This window comes from Simochromis diagramma, unplaced genomic scaffold (assembly GCF_900408965.1).
Source record: "Simochromis diagramma unplaced genomic scaffold, fSimDia1.1 OVJJ01000753.1, whole genome shotgun sequence".
Classification (NCBI taxonomy): domain Eukaryota; kingdom Metazoa; phylum Chordata; class Actinopteri; order Cichliformes; family Cichlidae; genus Simochromis; species Simochromis diagramma.
In genome coordinates this window covers 1,830,383-1,845,836 of record NW_024387523.1, presented here as the reverse complement: position 1 = coordinate 1,845,836, position 15,454 = coordinate 1,830,383, and the positions used below count along the sequence as shown (strand labels likewise).

General features: G+C 42.6%; 1 protein-coding gene across 3 annotated transcripts; it reads right to left on the bottom strand.

Moving 5' to 3' along the window:
* Positions 1-71: 71 nt before the first annotated feature.
* Positions 72-14,742, bottom strand: klhl43 (kelch-like family member 43). Of its 3 annotated transcripts, XM_040021008.1 has the most exons (8): positions 14,534-14,742; positions 7,453-7,585; positions 7,054-7,373; positions 6,526-6,674; positions 4,796-5,142; positions 3,747-4,046; positions 3,353-3,528; positions 72-3,048 (listed from the first exon to the last, which is right to left on the bottom strand). In XM_040021008.1, exons 3-8 carry the CDS (start codon positions 7,365-7,367, stop codon positions 2,253-2,255), a joined length of 2,082 nt encoding a protein of 693 aa, XP_039876942.1. In that variant the 5' UTR covers positions 7,368-7,373; positions 7,453-7,585; positions 14,534-14,742; the 3' UTR covers positions 72-2,252. The 3 variants fall into 3 exon arrangements, with proteins under 3 accessions (XP_039876942.1, XP_039876941.1, XP_039876943.1); XM_040021007.1 differs by having other exon boundaries at positions 7,054-7,585; XM_040021009.1 differs by lacking the exon at positions 14,534-14,742 and adding an exon at positions 14,040-14,220 and having other exon boundaries at positions 7,054-7,585.
* Between the last annotated feature and the right edge of the window lie 712 nt (positions 14,743-15,454).

The window sequence follows — 15,454 nt, the reverse complement described above, 5'->3', positions numbered from 1 at the left end:
GTTCGTGTCTCCACTTCTAACGTGACGTCTAGAAAAGAGAGTGTCCACAATAAACAAGAGGCAGAGTCTACTTGTTTTGATCAGATTGTCTTTATTCAGTGAAACTCCACAGAAACCACCCAAACACATGTTCAGCCAATCAGATAAAGTGCAGGATGCAGAGTATTTATCTGTGAAAGTGCTCCACAGCTGCTGGAGTCTCACTGGTTCTGCAGTTTGTCTTAGTTTCAGTTAAAACAGGTGAGCCGTGACACCACTTAATTCTTTATTTGTATATTTTTATCCTTTTATTCAGATTTTTATGCTTTTTTTATGTTTTGGGGAAACTTAATTGTTTAGTGTTGAAGCCAAGTTGCTTAACCTTTTTTATTTTTTTATATATTTTTCCAGGCACTGCATCTGCATATTTTTTGTCTTTTTTGTTACGTTTAAGCTACACTACTTAAAATTAAATATTAAATAAATAAATCCTTGACTACATGATCGTTTGTTGCTGGTTTTCTTGTGTTGATCTTGAGCATTTCAAGTTTCCTGATGATAAATCGTCATATTTTTTTGCAGTTTTTGTCAGTTTTTTCTCTCTCGCTGTAGCAGACACACACTCCTGCCATCACTCTCTCACACTCACACACACATTCACACTTGTTTTGACAGCCACGCGCTGGCTTAGAAACATCTTGGTGCACAACCTGCGGATTCACAGCGACGTTTGATCAAACCACCCCAGACACAGATAACCTTTTTTCCATCTATCCGTCCTTCATCATCCACCTGTCGCCTCTCTTCCTCCACCGGCTCCACCTTCCCATCCATCCGTTACCTTTTCTGTTTCCAATCCACCTTAAACCTCCTTTGGACCATGCAGTCTCCTATTTATTCTTTTAAAACAGCTCGGGTGCTGTGGTTGTTTGCATCATCAGTAAGGCTCAGATTCTAACTTTGAGTCATAAAAATGGAGGACACACGCACGTGGACAGAAATGTGTCTTTGAAGACGTTAAATTGGACAAATACAAGACTGGAACTTTGAACCTGAGTTTCAAATCAATCAGCTTACAATTTTTAAAACAATAAAATAGATTATAGCGTCTGAGCCCGTGATCTTATCTTTTTTTGTGTTTTGTTTGTATTTCGCTACTTTTTGGATAAATAAAGTATTTCATCTTCTTATTCTTACATACATGCCCTGTCACTTGTACTGGATATTGCATGTTTTCATGTTAGCTGCCTATAATTGCAAGTTTAAATGTTTAAATCTTCGGTCAGATTGTCGATTTGAACGAAGTGAAACACTCTGGAGCCCATTTCTTCCTGAACGTCCATCACAGGAAACGCTGACGTCGGTGCAGAGACACTTTTAGTTCACCTTAATCAGATCAGATATAAGTTGACATGCAGATGAATGGTGATGGCTCAAAGTGTGGGAGCACCAGTGTGTGAACATGGGGAAGATGTGCGACTGTCGATCAGACGTCATTATATAAAAAACAAAAAAACAAAGACACGTGTATTTAACTCCTCGACTGTCTGTGGCCTCTGTCGTACCTGAAAGCAATGTCACCATAGCTGTATTAATAATGTTTGCTGAGTATGCTCACTTCTGTTAATATGAACTTAATATGCATGATAAGTGTGACTTTACCATGTCTACATTCACATTTGAGTGTTTGAGTAAATGTTTTCTCAGATGTTTACATTTATTTTGTCATTTATTCAGCACTTGCGGCAGTTTAAAGGTACTTTTTGTAATTACCCTTTAATTAAACCTGTCACCAGCAGGGGGCAGCACTCTACTGATGTTTGTTGAGATTTTAATTTAGATGTTTTACTTTTGATCTTTCTTTTGATCTACCCCTATTTCCTGACAGGTTTTGCCTTTTTGGCCTGACAGCCACAGTAAATACCTTTAAATTTATTAAATTAGTGGCTGGTTAAGCTACGCTGACTTGCTGCAGCACATCGTGTTATTACACAAAAATCTGGCCCGGCCCTAGTTTGCCTCTTACACACAGAACACAGATGCTTTGGACATAAAGTCATAGCAGCTTTTCAGAACTTTAGATCGTTTTTGAAAAAGGTTTGGAACTTTTTTTAAATGTAGAAATTTACAACATGAACCTTTAAGTTTAACTGTTTTGTTCTTAAATTGTGACGTTCACTAAACTTTTCAGAAAAGACATCAGACATGATCCAGATGTTGTCCTGAGGTTGACCCCCTCTGCTCTCCCCTGGTCTCTCTCCTCCTCGGTGTTCCTATGCGGTGGTGCTCTGTGATGAAGACATGCTGCTCTCTCTGCTTCGGTTCTTGGCGACCTGCTGCTGGTCTTCGTTGCCCGGGGTGTTGCGGTGCTGCCGGCGCGGTGTTTGGCGATGCGGGAGCGTCAGGGTGCAACAGGAGACTCCAACCGTGGGCTCGGGAAGATCCTCGGCCATAGACCAGCTGTCTGTGGCCGGGTCGTATTTCTGCACGGCCGCCTTGTAGCGTTTCTCCGCTTCATTCCAGCCGCCCAGCAGGTACAGCTTTTCTGCCAGCGAGGACAGACCTGCAGTGCTCACACCAAGAGGCAGCGGGGCGGCCCGGCTCCATGATCCACTCTCAGGAGAGTAGACCTCCACTGACAGCACATCCACCCGCTCTCCACCGGGCCCCAGCTGGCTTCCTCCCACCACGTACACCTTCCCTCCGACGGTGGCGGAGCAGTGCCAGCCGCGGGGCGTCTCCATGGGAGGCTTCTCGGACCAGGCGTCGGTCTCCACATTGTAGCATGCCACAGAGCGGGAGTAGGCGCAGTTGATGTAGCCACCGGTCACCAGGATGTCTCCGGAGGGCAGAGTGGCGCTGGCGTGGCAGCAGCGGGGCATCTCCATGGGGGCACGCATCTGCCAGGTGTTGGAGGAAGGCAGGTAGCTCTCGCTGGTGGCCAGGAGACCTTCCACGTTGCGCCCGCCAATGGCGAACAGTCGACCGCCGCTGGCAGCCAGGGAGAAGTGTGTGCGGCGCTGACGCATGCTGGCCAGGTGGAGCCAGGTGTTGAAGCGAGGGTCATATCTAATGTAGGGAAATGGATGAGGAGAGAGTCAGTTAAAGGCTCGTTCAGGGAAAAGTGGGGCTCTAATATATCTGATTAGGTAAAACCAAAGTAGCAGGGACATGTTACTGATCTAAAGGTCCTGTTGATGTATTGGTTATAAATGTTTTTCCAGATGTTCTGCAGTAATATTCTTTTTATTGCTTTAATATTTTCTGAGACGTGATCTTCTATCAAAGTCACCATGATACGATCAAAGAGCAGCATTAACCCCCCTGTGAGCTTCACTACAGTCAGATATCTGCTGGTTGTTCCTGCTCCCACCTGCTGAGGGTGCTGACGGCGTGTTTCGCCTGGTTTCGGGCGTCGTTCTGGTCCTCTCCTCCCGCCACATACAGAAAACCATCCATCACAGCCACGCACTGGTTGAAGCTCTTTGCTGGCAGCTGGGTGAGGTGACGCCAGGTGGCTCCTCCGTCACGAGGGTCCCTCCACAGCACCTAAATGCCAAGGTCAAAGGTCAGTTTGGCATTTTATTAGTTTTAACTGAATATAAAGAGTACAAAACTAGCAAACAGTGTGATTCCTAAGAAATAAGTCCATCTCAGCCCCAGGATCAAACTACATGTCCTCTCACTCATATTTCCCCATTGAGGGACAATAAAGGATATTTCTGTTTTATTTCTATTCAGTATAGTCACACAGTTTTAGCACCGACCTCTCGGCTCAGAGCTCTCTCGGTGAGAGACGGACGCCCTCCGACGATGAGCAGAGTCTGATGCCCGGCGCGGACCCGCGTGCGTCGGGACTGCAGGGTGTTTTGCTGGTAGGGCAGCAGGTGGTAGTTCATGGCGTCCACCAGCAGGCGGTGACACTGGGGGTCCTGCATCATGCGCGGCACAGGCTGGATCTGACTCACCAGCTCGCTGGCCGGGATGGTCTCAAAGCGGACGTGCGACAGAAGCTCTGCGGCGTGAACCTGACGGGCGGCGTCAAAGTCGAGCCACTTCATGGCGAGCTGGAGGAGGAGATGACATCACTGGATATGAGAGATTTAAAGATTTAGCATAAACTCTCTCATTTTCCAGTCCTGCGGCGGCCATAGTTGTTCAGGACACCCACATCTCCTGATTTCTGTTTGTCATGAAAAAGTTTTAAAATGTCTTGTTTTGGCACTTATGATTTAGGTTTAATTAATATGATTTGTGATAATAACTCACCGTTTGGATTCAGTATGTGTAAATTGTTGTGCTACTAAACCAGTCCGGAGATGGTACCAGTTTAATGTATCTACTGAGATATTCACAGACTCACATATGGTCCAGTTTATAAATAAAATCACTTCTTCTCAGCTGTTTGTCTATTTAAGTTTGTAATGCGGCTGAATATTAATAAACAGGCAAGGAGTTATACTTGGGGCCTTATGCTCACAGCCGACCTGCAGCTGACTGGTTTGGATTGATGGGTCTGTGCTGGGTTCTCAACAGCTGGTCTGGGGCCTGTTTTTAGTCCTGGATGAAAATAGAAGGAAGTCCCAGAGGGTCAGCGAGTTAACACTGCAAGTGTCAGGAGTCGCCTCCTAGAAGAGCCGGCACTACTTCTCACCTGAGAAGTTGATATTATGTTCCCCCAAATTCACAGTAAGAAGCATTTTAGTAGAATTTGGATTAAAATAAATTTAAGATTAAACCGCAGCTGTGATTAATTCGGCCGGAGGTGCTGGAACGATGTTTTATTAACAAATAAACACGATGTTTGACCTCTGACCTTGAAGGCGGTGACCTCTGAAGGCAGCAGCAGTGAGTCGTCCTGCAGGAAGGCCGAGATCTGCTCCAGGGTCAGCTGGTTGAAGAGCGGTGTCTCTGCAAACTGCACAAAGTTCTCCAGCACAAAGCGGCGGGCGGCGTCGCACACAGGCAGGAGGGCGTAGGCGGCGGCGATGTTCCAGATGTAGACACAGGTCTGCACGTTGAGCTCGGCCAGCAGGAAGTCCACGCACATCTTGAGGAGCTGCGGGATCTGCAGGGTGGCGGCGGCGGACACGGTGCAGCTGATGGTGTACAGGGACATGTGGACGCGACCCAGGTAGGCGAAGGTGATGACATTGGCCAGACCTGCAGACGGGGAGTCACCACATAAACTGAAGAACTTAGGAAAGTTGTTTAGATAAGGAGTGTCATGCATCGGTAGGAGCAATGGATAACTGTTTTATTTAACTGTTTTATTTTAACATTTTATTGCCATTTATACTTGAAAAAACTGATTTTTTTCTGCTTTTAACTTCATAGGATGTAAATCCAATCCAATCCAATCCCGTTTTATTTATAAAGCACTTTAAAATACCCAGCACAGGAACAAAGTGCTGTACAGAAAATAAGTTAAAACAATAGAATAACAGAAAACAGCAAAATAAATAAATAAAACATATAAAACATAAAATTAAAACAGCCCTATGTTAAAACAAAAACAAGATAAAACAGCATCGAATCACCTAAAAACAACTAAAATAAAAAACCAACATCTCACGTGGTGTCAAAGGCCAGGGTAAAGAGGTGGGTTTTCAAGAGTGACTTAAAAACAGATAAAGAACTGGCCTGTCTAATCTCTAAAGGAAGCTCATTCCACAGTTTGGGAGCTGCTACAGCAAAAGCACGATCTCCTCTAAGTTTACGCCCAGTCCTGGGTATCTTCAGGAGCAGCTGATCAGCTGACCTGAGAGAGCGGGTGGGTGTATAAGGCTGTAGCAGCTCAGAGAGATAAGATGGAGCTAGGCCATGGAGAGCTTTAAAAGTAAATAAAAGAGGGCATTTTGCACCCTCTGTAGATGACTAATATATAATGCACTGACCCCAATATAAAGTGCATTACAGTAATCCAGCCGAGTGCTAACAAAGGCGTGGATCACTGTCTCAAAGTGCTGCCGTGAAAGAATTGGCTTTATTTTTGCCAGCTGCCTGAGGTGAAAGAAGCCAGATTTTACCACTGCCTTAATTTGATTATCAAACTTCAGTTCACAGTCCACTTTGACCCCCAGGTTTGTGACAGTTGGCTTAACATACTGTGCCAGGGAATCTACATACACATTGGAGGTCTCAGTGGAGCTACCAAAAACCATCACCTCTGTCTTTTTATCATTGAATTTTAAAAAGTTAACAGACATCCAAGCCTTAATGTCATCGAGACACTGAAGTAATGGCTGTGTAAGGTATCTGCCTAAATAGTCTGCAGCACGACATGATTCAACAAAAACATCTAAAAGACAGAAAACTATTAATACGCAGTCTCTTTTTTTAAGATGTTATTGCTGTAGCATCGGTATAAGAGATGCTGTGATTGGCCATTGTAACAAACTTGGAGGAAGAAGCTGTACATTTGGCCTGGTAACCGTCATGAGGTGCATGAAGTCTGTGGCCAAAGGAGTTTGACTTATGTTGTAAGCTTTATTTGAAGGTTACATGTAAGAATCTAAGCTTTGTCTTAACACGAATTGAACCTACCAAGAGGCGAAAGGGAGGGGAGCTCGAGGCGCTTCATGCTGGGATCTTTGGCCAGAATCTCCCTGAAGTACTGACTGACTGAGGAGATCACCAGTTTGTGGACATCAAAGGCTTTTGTCTTACAAGCCAACTCCAGATCAGTCAGGAACCTGGGAGGAACAAAGAAGAAGAAAGCTCTAATAAAACTCTAAACTGGTCATTTTCCCAGGTTGTATCGTTCCATAACTGAATTACTGATGTGTTTAATTGAAAGATTCATTAAATGTGTGGGTTTTGCAATGCACTCAATCATAGCTGTAGCCTAAGAAGGTTATATTGTATCATGCTGTTTTGGCGCGTACTGTAAAGTGCCAATAAAAGTTTTTCAGTTCCTTGAAATTTTATTGATGAAATTCTGCCTGAATCTTGAAATTACCCTTGTGTGCCTCAGCAGCCTGTAAACTTAAATTATTGCACAAAAACATATATTACTCTATCACTAACTGAAAGTGTTTTACAGTGTGATGCAGCAGTCAGCATCAAACTAACTTCTCCTGGCGCATCTTGCTGAGCTCCTCCAGCAGGGCGTTGCCGTGCAGGGGTCGCGTGAGCTCGCTGCCCAGGCCGAGGCCTCTCTCTCCGGGTTTGATGACGGGCGGCGGCAGGGGTAGGTTGAGGCTGTTCAGCTGAGCGATGTCCAGAGCTGCCATCTGCTCAATCTTCTTCACCCCGCTCTCCATCACCACAACACCGTCGCCACGGTTCTCCACTTTCAAGGTGGCTGAAACAGCCTCCATGGCGACCTGAGAGATGGTTTCCACGGCAGCCTTCTTCGGACGGGAGGCCTTCTTCTTGGGAGGCATCGTTGGCGATGTGTTTTTTTTCTTTGTTTTAGTCGATCTTTACTTTAATGACTGAGTTTATTAAATTCACCCACTGAGTAACTTACTTTTACAATAAAATGCACAAATGAGTTGGTTTGATCTTCTTTAGGGGAAAATAAGTGTTCAGTGAAGCAGCCTTGGATCAGTGTAGATAGCTGGGTAGGTTGGTGGTTTCACTCTAACACAGCACACAGCACCTGGAAGAAAACAGAAGCAGAAATTTGGAGTTCACCAACTTGTCCAAGCACTTTGATATTCAGCCTGGGGGAGCTGATGACCGACCCAACAACCGTCCAGTTGGTCAATGACCAACTTTGCCTCCTGGGCCACAGCTGACCACAAGTTTACTGCAGCTGCTCTTCCCAGGTGCTCTCAAATTCAAGTGCTGACCAGGCCTCAATTTGCTTAGCAAGGAAAACAGCCCTCAGGTCCCTCCCTCACTACCTCGGCAAACACTTTGCCGATCAGTTTTTGGATTATGGTCATTATCAGAGTCAGAATGTATGATCACCTGGGATACACTCATTCACTAACAACCAATCAAATCCACCCCTCAGTCTTCACATCTAGTTTTAAAATGGTGACTCAGCTTGAAGCTTCATGATGTGATTTCCCTCTCTGGTGTAAACAGTCCTGTTACATCATCCCAGTTTCCTTTATAGTTATTGTTATCTGGTATTTCCAGTATTTTATTCTCATACATTTTTTTCATTATTGCTGAAATTTTGTTTAACATCGCAGTTTTTATATTTTGTACATATTGACGAAGCACTTTGGATCCACTTCTTACATTTTCTGTTTACAGTATCACAAAATCCACGAGCTTTTCAAAAGTCTCTGTATTATGGTGACTTCAGAATCACTCCCCGCCTACTGACAGATGACCAGTACTCTGACACAACACAACAAACACCGACTGATCATCAGAACCTTTTCCAAATCCCGCAGAGGCTCGCCCGAGGACAAACTCCACGTCTGTAGCTGTGAATGACAGCTGCATGTGTCCTGAGGCTCGGCTCGGGGCGGTGTTTGCGGTTTATAGTGGCCCACTGTTGCACATCACACGCTCTGTATTTCACTCACAAAGCAACCGGGGAATCTTAGTCACGCTCGCAATGAGTCGAGCTCTACAAACTGCCAGAGCAGTGAGGTGACCGAGAGGAGGCGATACATGGATGTTAGAGGGTGTCTGAAATAAACAAAGAGTAGAAACGTTGCATAGGGGACGTCCTGCATATGCTGAAAGCTTATAGGTTCAGTTGTGCATGAAGGATGGAGGGTGTCGTCTTGTCTTTTCAGCTGAAAACAGTAATATCTTGTATATTATATGCATAAATGTATTTGTGCAACTGGTCTGTAATATTGTTTACAAACAATTTTCACTGAAAGCTTTCGGATTCTACTTATTCTGGTTTGGTTATAATGTCAGTGTAAAGAAGTTTGACTGCACATTTAATCTCTGAGAATAATATAAGAATAAGAAGTGCAATATCAACAGCACATCTCAGTTTTTCTGCACGATAAAGAAAAGCTGCTCTGGTAAAACAAAAAAATGTATCTGCACGGAGCTTTGGGCCAAAATTGTAAGAAATAAATGTGAAATGAGAACAGATTATTTCTACAGTAGATAGTAAAAAAAAACAAAACCCCAAAACCCAGGAACCTTTACATCATTTAATCATTTATCTATTACTTAATAACGTTGGTGTAGTATGAACATCCATTGGGAGAAAAAGCTATAAAAGAAAATATTAGCAATCTTTAATGCAAAGAATCTGTCTGTTTGTGTCTTTTGTCTTTGTCTGGCACTGTTTGGTTCACACTCACAAACACATCCTTCTCTGACGATGCAGGACGAACAGCAAATTTCAAATCTTTTGATAAAAACTCCTCATCTGAAACTCGGCGTGTCTGCTTTGTGCTTTATATGCAGCTATTTTCTACATCAGCTGCTGCACTCGTGCGTGATGCAGTGAATGAGCGAAGGTCACGATGACACGGTTATAAATGTTAGTGACACAAACGCAGAGGCCTCCCTGCTCTGTTTGCAGAGTTTTAAAGTGTTGTGGACATGCAGCGATAAACAGAGACGGTGATCTTTGTTCTTGGCTCACAGTTTGTTGATAACGAGCTCTGCCAGTTATAAAACCACACAGCCTTGGAAATAGCAGCTTTGCCCTTGTTGTCATTCCAGAACATGTTCAGTAAGTCCGCATTTCCTTTGTTTAGTGAAGAACTGGGCACAAGTGTAGATTTCAGGAGGGATAAACCATTAAAGCATTAAGAAGCAGAATTTGTCATTTTTGGTGTAACTGCTGCTCTCTTAGCAAAATAATCTGCAAAACTTATGAGTGTGTGCTTGCACAACGACTGGACGTAGTAAGGTTTAATACGTTCTAATATATGAGCTTACTTCTAACATGTTATTAATGTGATTTAAGCTTTTTTAGATGGTGTAAATTAATGATGTTGTCTCTCTGCCTCCGTTATGTTTCTCATGCTTCCTTTGCTGCAGAATGTGGCTGATCTAAATCTTTAACAACATCCTCTGATGCGACCACCAGTGTTACTGTATCTGTAATCTGATGCTGTCAAACCTCTCAGCTCATCAAAAAGACGGCTCGGTTAACTTCTAGCCTCATGGAAAAAGTATTCCTACACCAACAACTCAAACATAACTGCAGTGAAACCACCGAGACCACAGACGTGATTCACCGCTCTTTCCACCCTCCTCCCTTAAATAGCGCCTTTGGGCTCCACATAAGGACGGGCGATGGTGGGAGATGGGATAGTACAGGACGGAGCAGCAGCTGTTGTTGGTGTCATATGAAGAGGAGGAGCTCAGAGTTACAAATGGTCACTTGGAGTGTTGCAATCCCTCCTGAAACAGTTGAAACAGTAGCGTTTAGCCGACTGCTAAGCTGCTGTATAACCTCATACATCAGAAGAAGAAGAGTGAAATCACTCCACAGACTTTCGGGTCTGTGAGTCTATACAGGGTTTCTGTGACTGTGACCTTGGCCGCTCCCCTTCAGTTTGATGGTAACAGCAACGCAGAGCCATTAAAACATGAAGCACCAGCAGAGATATGAAGACAAAACCAAATGTAAAAGTAGAAAATTGAAAATTTACAGCCTGATCTTAAAAAATATGCAAACTTTTACTTATAGAAATTTCAAATAAAGTAAGAATTTCTTTTTCAGTCCCATAAAAATCGCATAAACATGGGACAGAGGCCCCAAGGGGTGCACAATGAAGTGAGATTAGTGGCTCAGCGGGCTATTTCAAGCTTAAAGTCAGAGTTTTCAGTGTCTTTGTGCCTGGCTAGATCACAGCAGTAACATATGCTGAACACAGAACCTGGTCAAGAGCAGGTTATGTTCACAGTTTAAAATCGTCTGACAGACCCAGGTATTCACTAATTCTTTTATTTAAAGCATGATGTAAGTGCAATACAGATTCTTCAAGCTGGTAATCGGAATATTGATTAAACTCAAACTGAGTGTGAGTCTCTTTCACACAGCTGCAGCTGCCAGAGCACAGAACACACACCAGGAATACCTACTTCTGTATCTGCTGGCAAACTAAAGCGATTTCCACGTCTCCTTATCAGAGCTCTAAGTCTCAGATATAAACAGCAGCACTGAGGGCGCACTCTGCCATAACATAAATAAACAATAAAATGTTTATTTTACCGCTCAGTGCAATAAATCACCAGATTTAACCATTTTCTGTGACTTAATCTCTTTTTGCAACGACTATGCATTTTAATGATTTTTATCACCATTTTATTATTATGATCATGTGATAATGGAAGCCTAACAGGGAGAGCTGATAAGCACCGTCATACCTGTTAACTCCAGCTGGGATTTCAGGTTTTGTCAGTTAACACAAGGAAAGTCTGTCTTATAGCATACCATGGTTTATTAATTCTAATTAGCAAAGGTGAAGCCGACAATGCAACAGCTAGTTACTGTGTCCCAACAGCTGTCAGTGAAGGTGGCCACGCCCCTCAGAGAGAAACTATCCACAGAAAACTGTAAACAGGTTTATTCCTGCTGTGAAGCTGGATGTTTTAACCTGGAGGTTTATGGGGACTCAGTTTAGGAGCAAGCCTCAAGTGGCCGTAAGAGGAACTGCAGTTTTTATCACATTCAGGCTAATCAACGCCTGCTATTTAGCTAAATCTGATTAAGCACCTTTTTCTTGGTTTACATAATTTTATGCTCATGGTTGAACACCGGACAGTTTTTGTTCTTCCTCATAAGACAAAGCCTTCATCCTAAATCCTAAAGGGAAAAAACGTCCACCGGTATTTTAACCTAACTAGTTTAGAAGAGTAGCTTCAGTCTCTGCAGTCTGCTGAATTTCATTCCCTTTCAAAAGTTAAACACAGTGTAGTGATTTATACATTTGTCTACCATATGAAAGATCCCCACTTCAGTCCATGGAGGATACACAAATCCCTTTGAGGTTGAATCAGGAAGGGAAAATCAGCCAAATCCTCTGTGCTGACTCCTTTGAAAGAGGAAGCAGCTGAAAGTAGCTTAGCTTAAATGTTGAAGCATTACTTAAATGCATGTTTTACAAGTGTAATTTACTAAATGTGGCCTGTCACAAATATTAATAAGCCCACTCTCTTTCATATAAATGCATCTGGAATAAAAACAAGCCACTAGCTGACGCTGTGCTCTCGTAGTTTAAACATAAATAAATCCATCTATCATTTCCTTTAACGTGTAACATCTTTAAAATCAAGATTTCAGACAAACTTGCTAACGAAGTGATTCAGTGCTGTGAAAATAATCTTTGCTCTGTGTGGGTCAGCTGTCACAAATATCTGGGACCAAGGTTAGAGGTGCGAGCAGCTGCTCCGTCATCCACCGTACTGGGAACCAGACCTCCACCCCCAACTCCAACCACCACCAACAACAAATATACCTCTTTCAAAACAACAAGATTGAGCATTAATCAGTTTGAGTTCAGGTGTTATCACAAAAACTGCGAGAAGATCCTGCCTCCTGTGGTTAAATAAAAGCTCTGGACTAAAGCGGATCAGCCCATATGTGTAATAGATTACTCTGAAAGTTATTAATGTAAACATGCAGCCGAACACAAATAGAGTTCAGTTTGAATCGCTGCCAGTGATCACATGATCCATCTGTGGGCTGATTATTTTCTTATTTACAAACATAAACATTTTTAACATTGTTGCCCATTTCGGCTTCAGCTCTGCTTTTCTTTGGATTTGATTATTGAAGTTGTGGAGCTGTAATGAGCCTCACAGCTTCTTCTCTGCGGTCTAATAGATGTTTGTTTGTGTCTGGTGGAAAAGAAAAATACATCTTAAATGATGTTGAAAACACTTTTTAACTGTATTAATTTGCTGTTGCCACTCGTGCTTTTTCACCTGAAGAAATAGGAACTATTTTACTGTGAAATACAAGGAGGAGGCTGGTAATCTAAGCACTGGAGGTCCAGCTTCAGCTCTGAAATTTTATTTTTAAACCTTGAGCTCTGTGCTCCTGTGAAGCTGCTCTGAGTGTGTCGCACTTCTCAAAGAAGCACAAATTTTCTCCAATAACTGTCACTCTGCAGAAAACGAGCAGCGTCTTTTCAGTTAAACGTGTAAGAGCTGCACAACACAAGCGCAGTCTACAGATTCTGATTCTCCGAGTGTTCTTTTTGTTCCTTTTTGTTGTTTTTAAACTTGATTAGAGATGTGTTTTCAATCAGCAGTGATTCAGGAGTGAAAAACTACTTATGAGAGGAAAAAAACTCTAATGTGCCAATTTTTAAAAAAAAACAACTATGTATTAAGTGTGAATTTATCTGCTGCCCTTTGTGACTGGATCACAGTGTGGGAGGTTTAGGAGACGGAGAGCACCTGTCGATGAGGAGGAGCAGCAGCACTCCTCACATCCACAGTGAACACACACAATTATTCTCTCTGGCATAAAGAGCAGCTTAAGTCAGCAAGCTTTCATTTATTAAAGTATAATTTTGAATTAATAACTTATATAATTCATATATAAATGCTCTGATTATTTGCTGTTTGATGCTCAGCAGGAAGTGACTGATTTTAGAGCAATTTCACCGATCAGCTGCTTGCTATAGTCTGAAACATCGGCGTTATTTACAGAGTTAAAACTGGTCATTGATATTGTTTCCACGGACAGAAATAGAAAGCCATCTGATTCATACCTGAATTGTTTGGGAACAACCGTCACACGCAGTCTTCTCCATAGTGTGCGTGGAGAGGATATCCCTAATCTGGATTACACATAAACAACACCTTTATACAGACATCTACAGTGTCTGTGTGTAAATTCTGCCACATTTGTTGCCGGGTAAACTTATTTATCTGGTCTCTCACAGCCTTCAGCTCTCATGTGCGAATTATAAATATTGATGTGAGAATTTCACACGTTTGTTCTTCTTCTTACAAGCTAGAATCTTCTGTTTGTTTCACTTTGTTTGAAATCTTGATCACAAATTTGCCCGTGCTGGAAAATCCAATCAAACTTTTTAAACCAAGAGTCTCAAGAAAAGGCGGTCAGCTCGATGCAGAAATGGTTGCATTTATAACGTTCATCGTTAAATAAAGAAATTAGTCAATAGAGAAAAGATTCAAAGCTGCTGAGGCCTTACCTGAGCTACAGAGACAGGTGGGCTCATGCTGTTTTCATGCTTGGGCTCCACAACCAACTACAGGCTCACATACTGTAACAGTAATAATAACCCATAATAACTGTGTGCTATACTTTGTGCTATACTGCGTTTATGTCACCTGTACCTGTTCAGCATAAATCCACACGACACAACAGCAGCTCCCGACTTCTATCACCTTTCACATGTGGCTGCATTCCTCTGCTTATCTCATACGGGTATTTATAGAAGCTGACCAGCACTACAGGCGTGTGTGTGTGTGCTCTAACACCCCCTGCGGTACAGTAATATTCCAGCAGCAGCTTCTTCACATTGTTTCCACTCAACAGTTAAATATAAAGATTAGAATAAATTCTAGTTTTTATGATAATAGCATAATTTCATATTGAGATAATTTCATATGTGTTTTGTTTTTATTTCACTTTAATAAAATCTCCTCAACATGCTGTTAAGCATTGAAATTAAATGTATTTTACCTCTTTCTCTGGCCTCGCTCCTGCTCTTCTTCCCTTCCTTTTCTTCTTCTTTCACCGTCTTTCTTTGTTCTGGGTGGTTGTTCACTCACAGGTTCCTCTTAGCTCCGTCCCTCTGTCCTCTGTCCATCTGCAGCAGTGCTGTGTGTGTGTGTGTATGTGACTGTTTGTGTGTCAGTATCAGGGTCCCCAACAAAGCTGTAACGTATGATTCAACCCCCCATCAGACCCTCCTCTTTCGTTTCCCTTCTCCAGCATCCACCTCCATTTCCAAATACAGGCACCCCCTCATCACCCCTCCCCTCCTAGAATAGAATCCATAACAGGCCTGCTCTCTTCTCACCACCCTCCCTCCTTTGGGACCTCAGGGTGTCAGGTGTTAAACTTGGCTTCTCTCTTGTGTGTCTGTTTTCTTTGTTAGTTTGTTGCTCAGCTTTTTCACACCAGCAAACAGGGTTAGCATGGCTCAATAGTTATTTTATGATTACTGCAAACATTAAGTTGTCTAGTGTTTAGTGGATAATAATAAATGTGCCTGGAATTTAAATGCAACAAAAACTGACAACTGGAGTCATGCACAGAATTGACATAATATAAAAATATCACCTGTGTTGTCTCACGTAAACATGCACTCAATAAATATCAGCAATTCAAATCCAAACAAACCAGACAGCTACAGGTTTGTGATTCCTGATGAGATGCTTGGATAATGCAGTGGTTCACATATCACATAGCAAGCAAATGACTCCTGGTTTGATCCCAAGAAAAGACACATATCCTCTTGGCGTTATGTCAGGAGGGCAACTGGTGTAAAAAAAAAAAAATCTGCCAAATCAAACATGTGAAGCTAACTGCTGTGGTGACCCTTTGTGAATAAGGAGGTAGCTGAAAGTAGCTTTCCTTTGTATAAAAGAAAAAATTAAC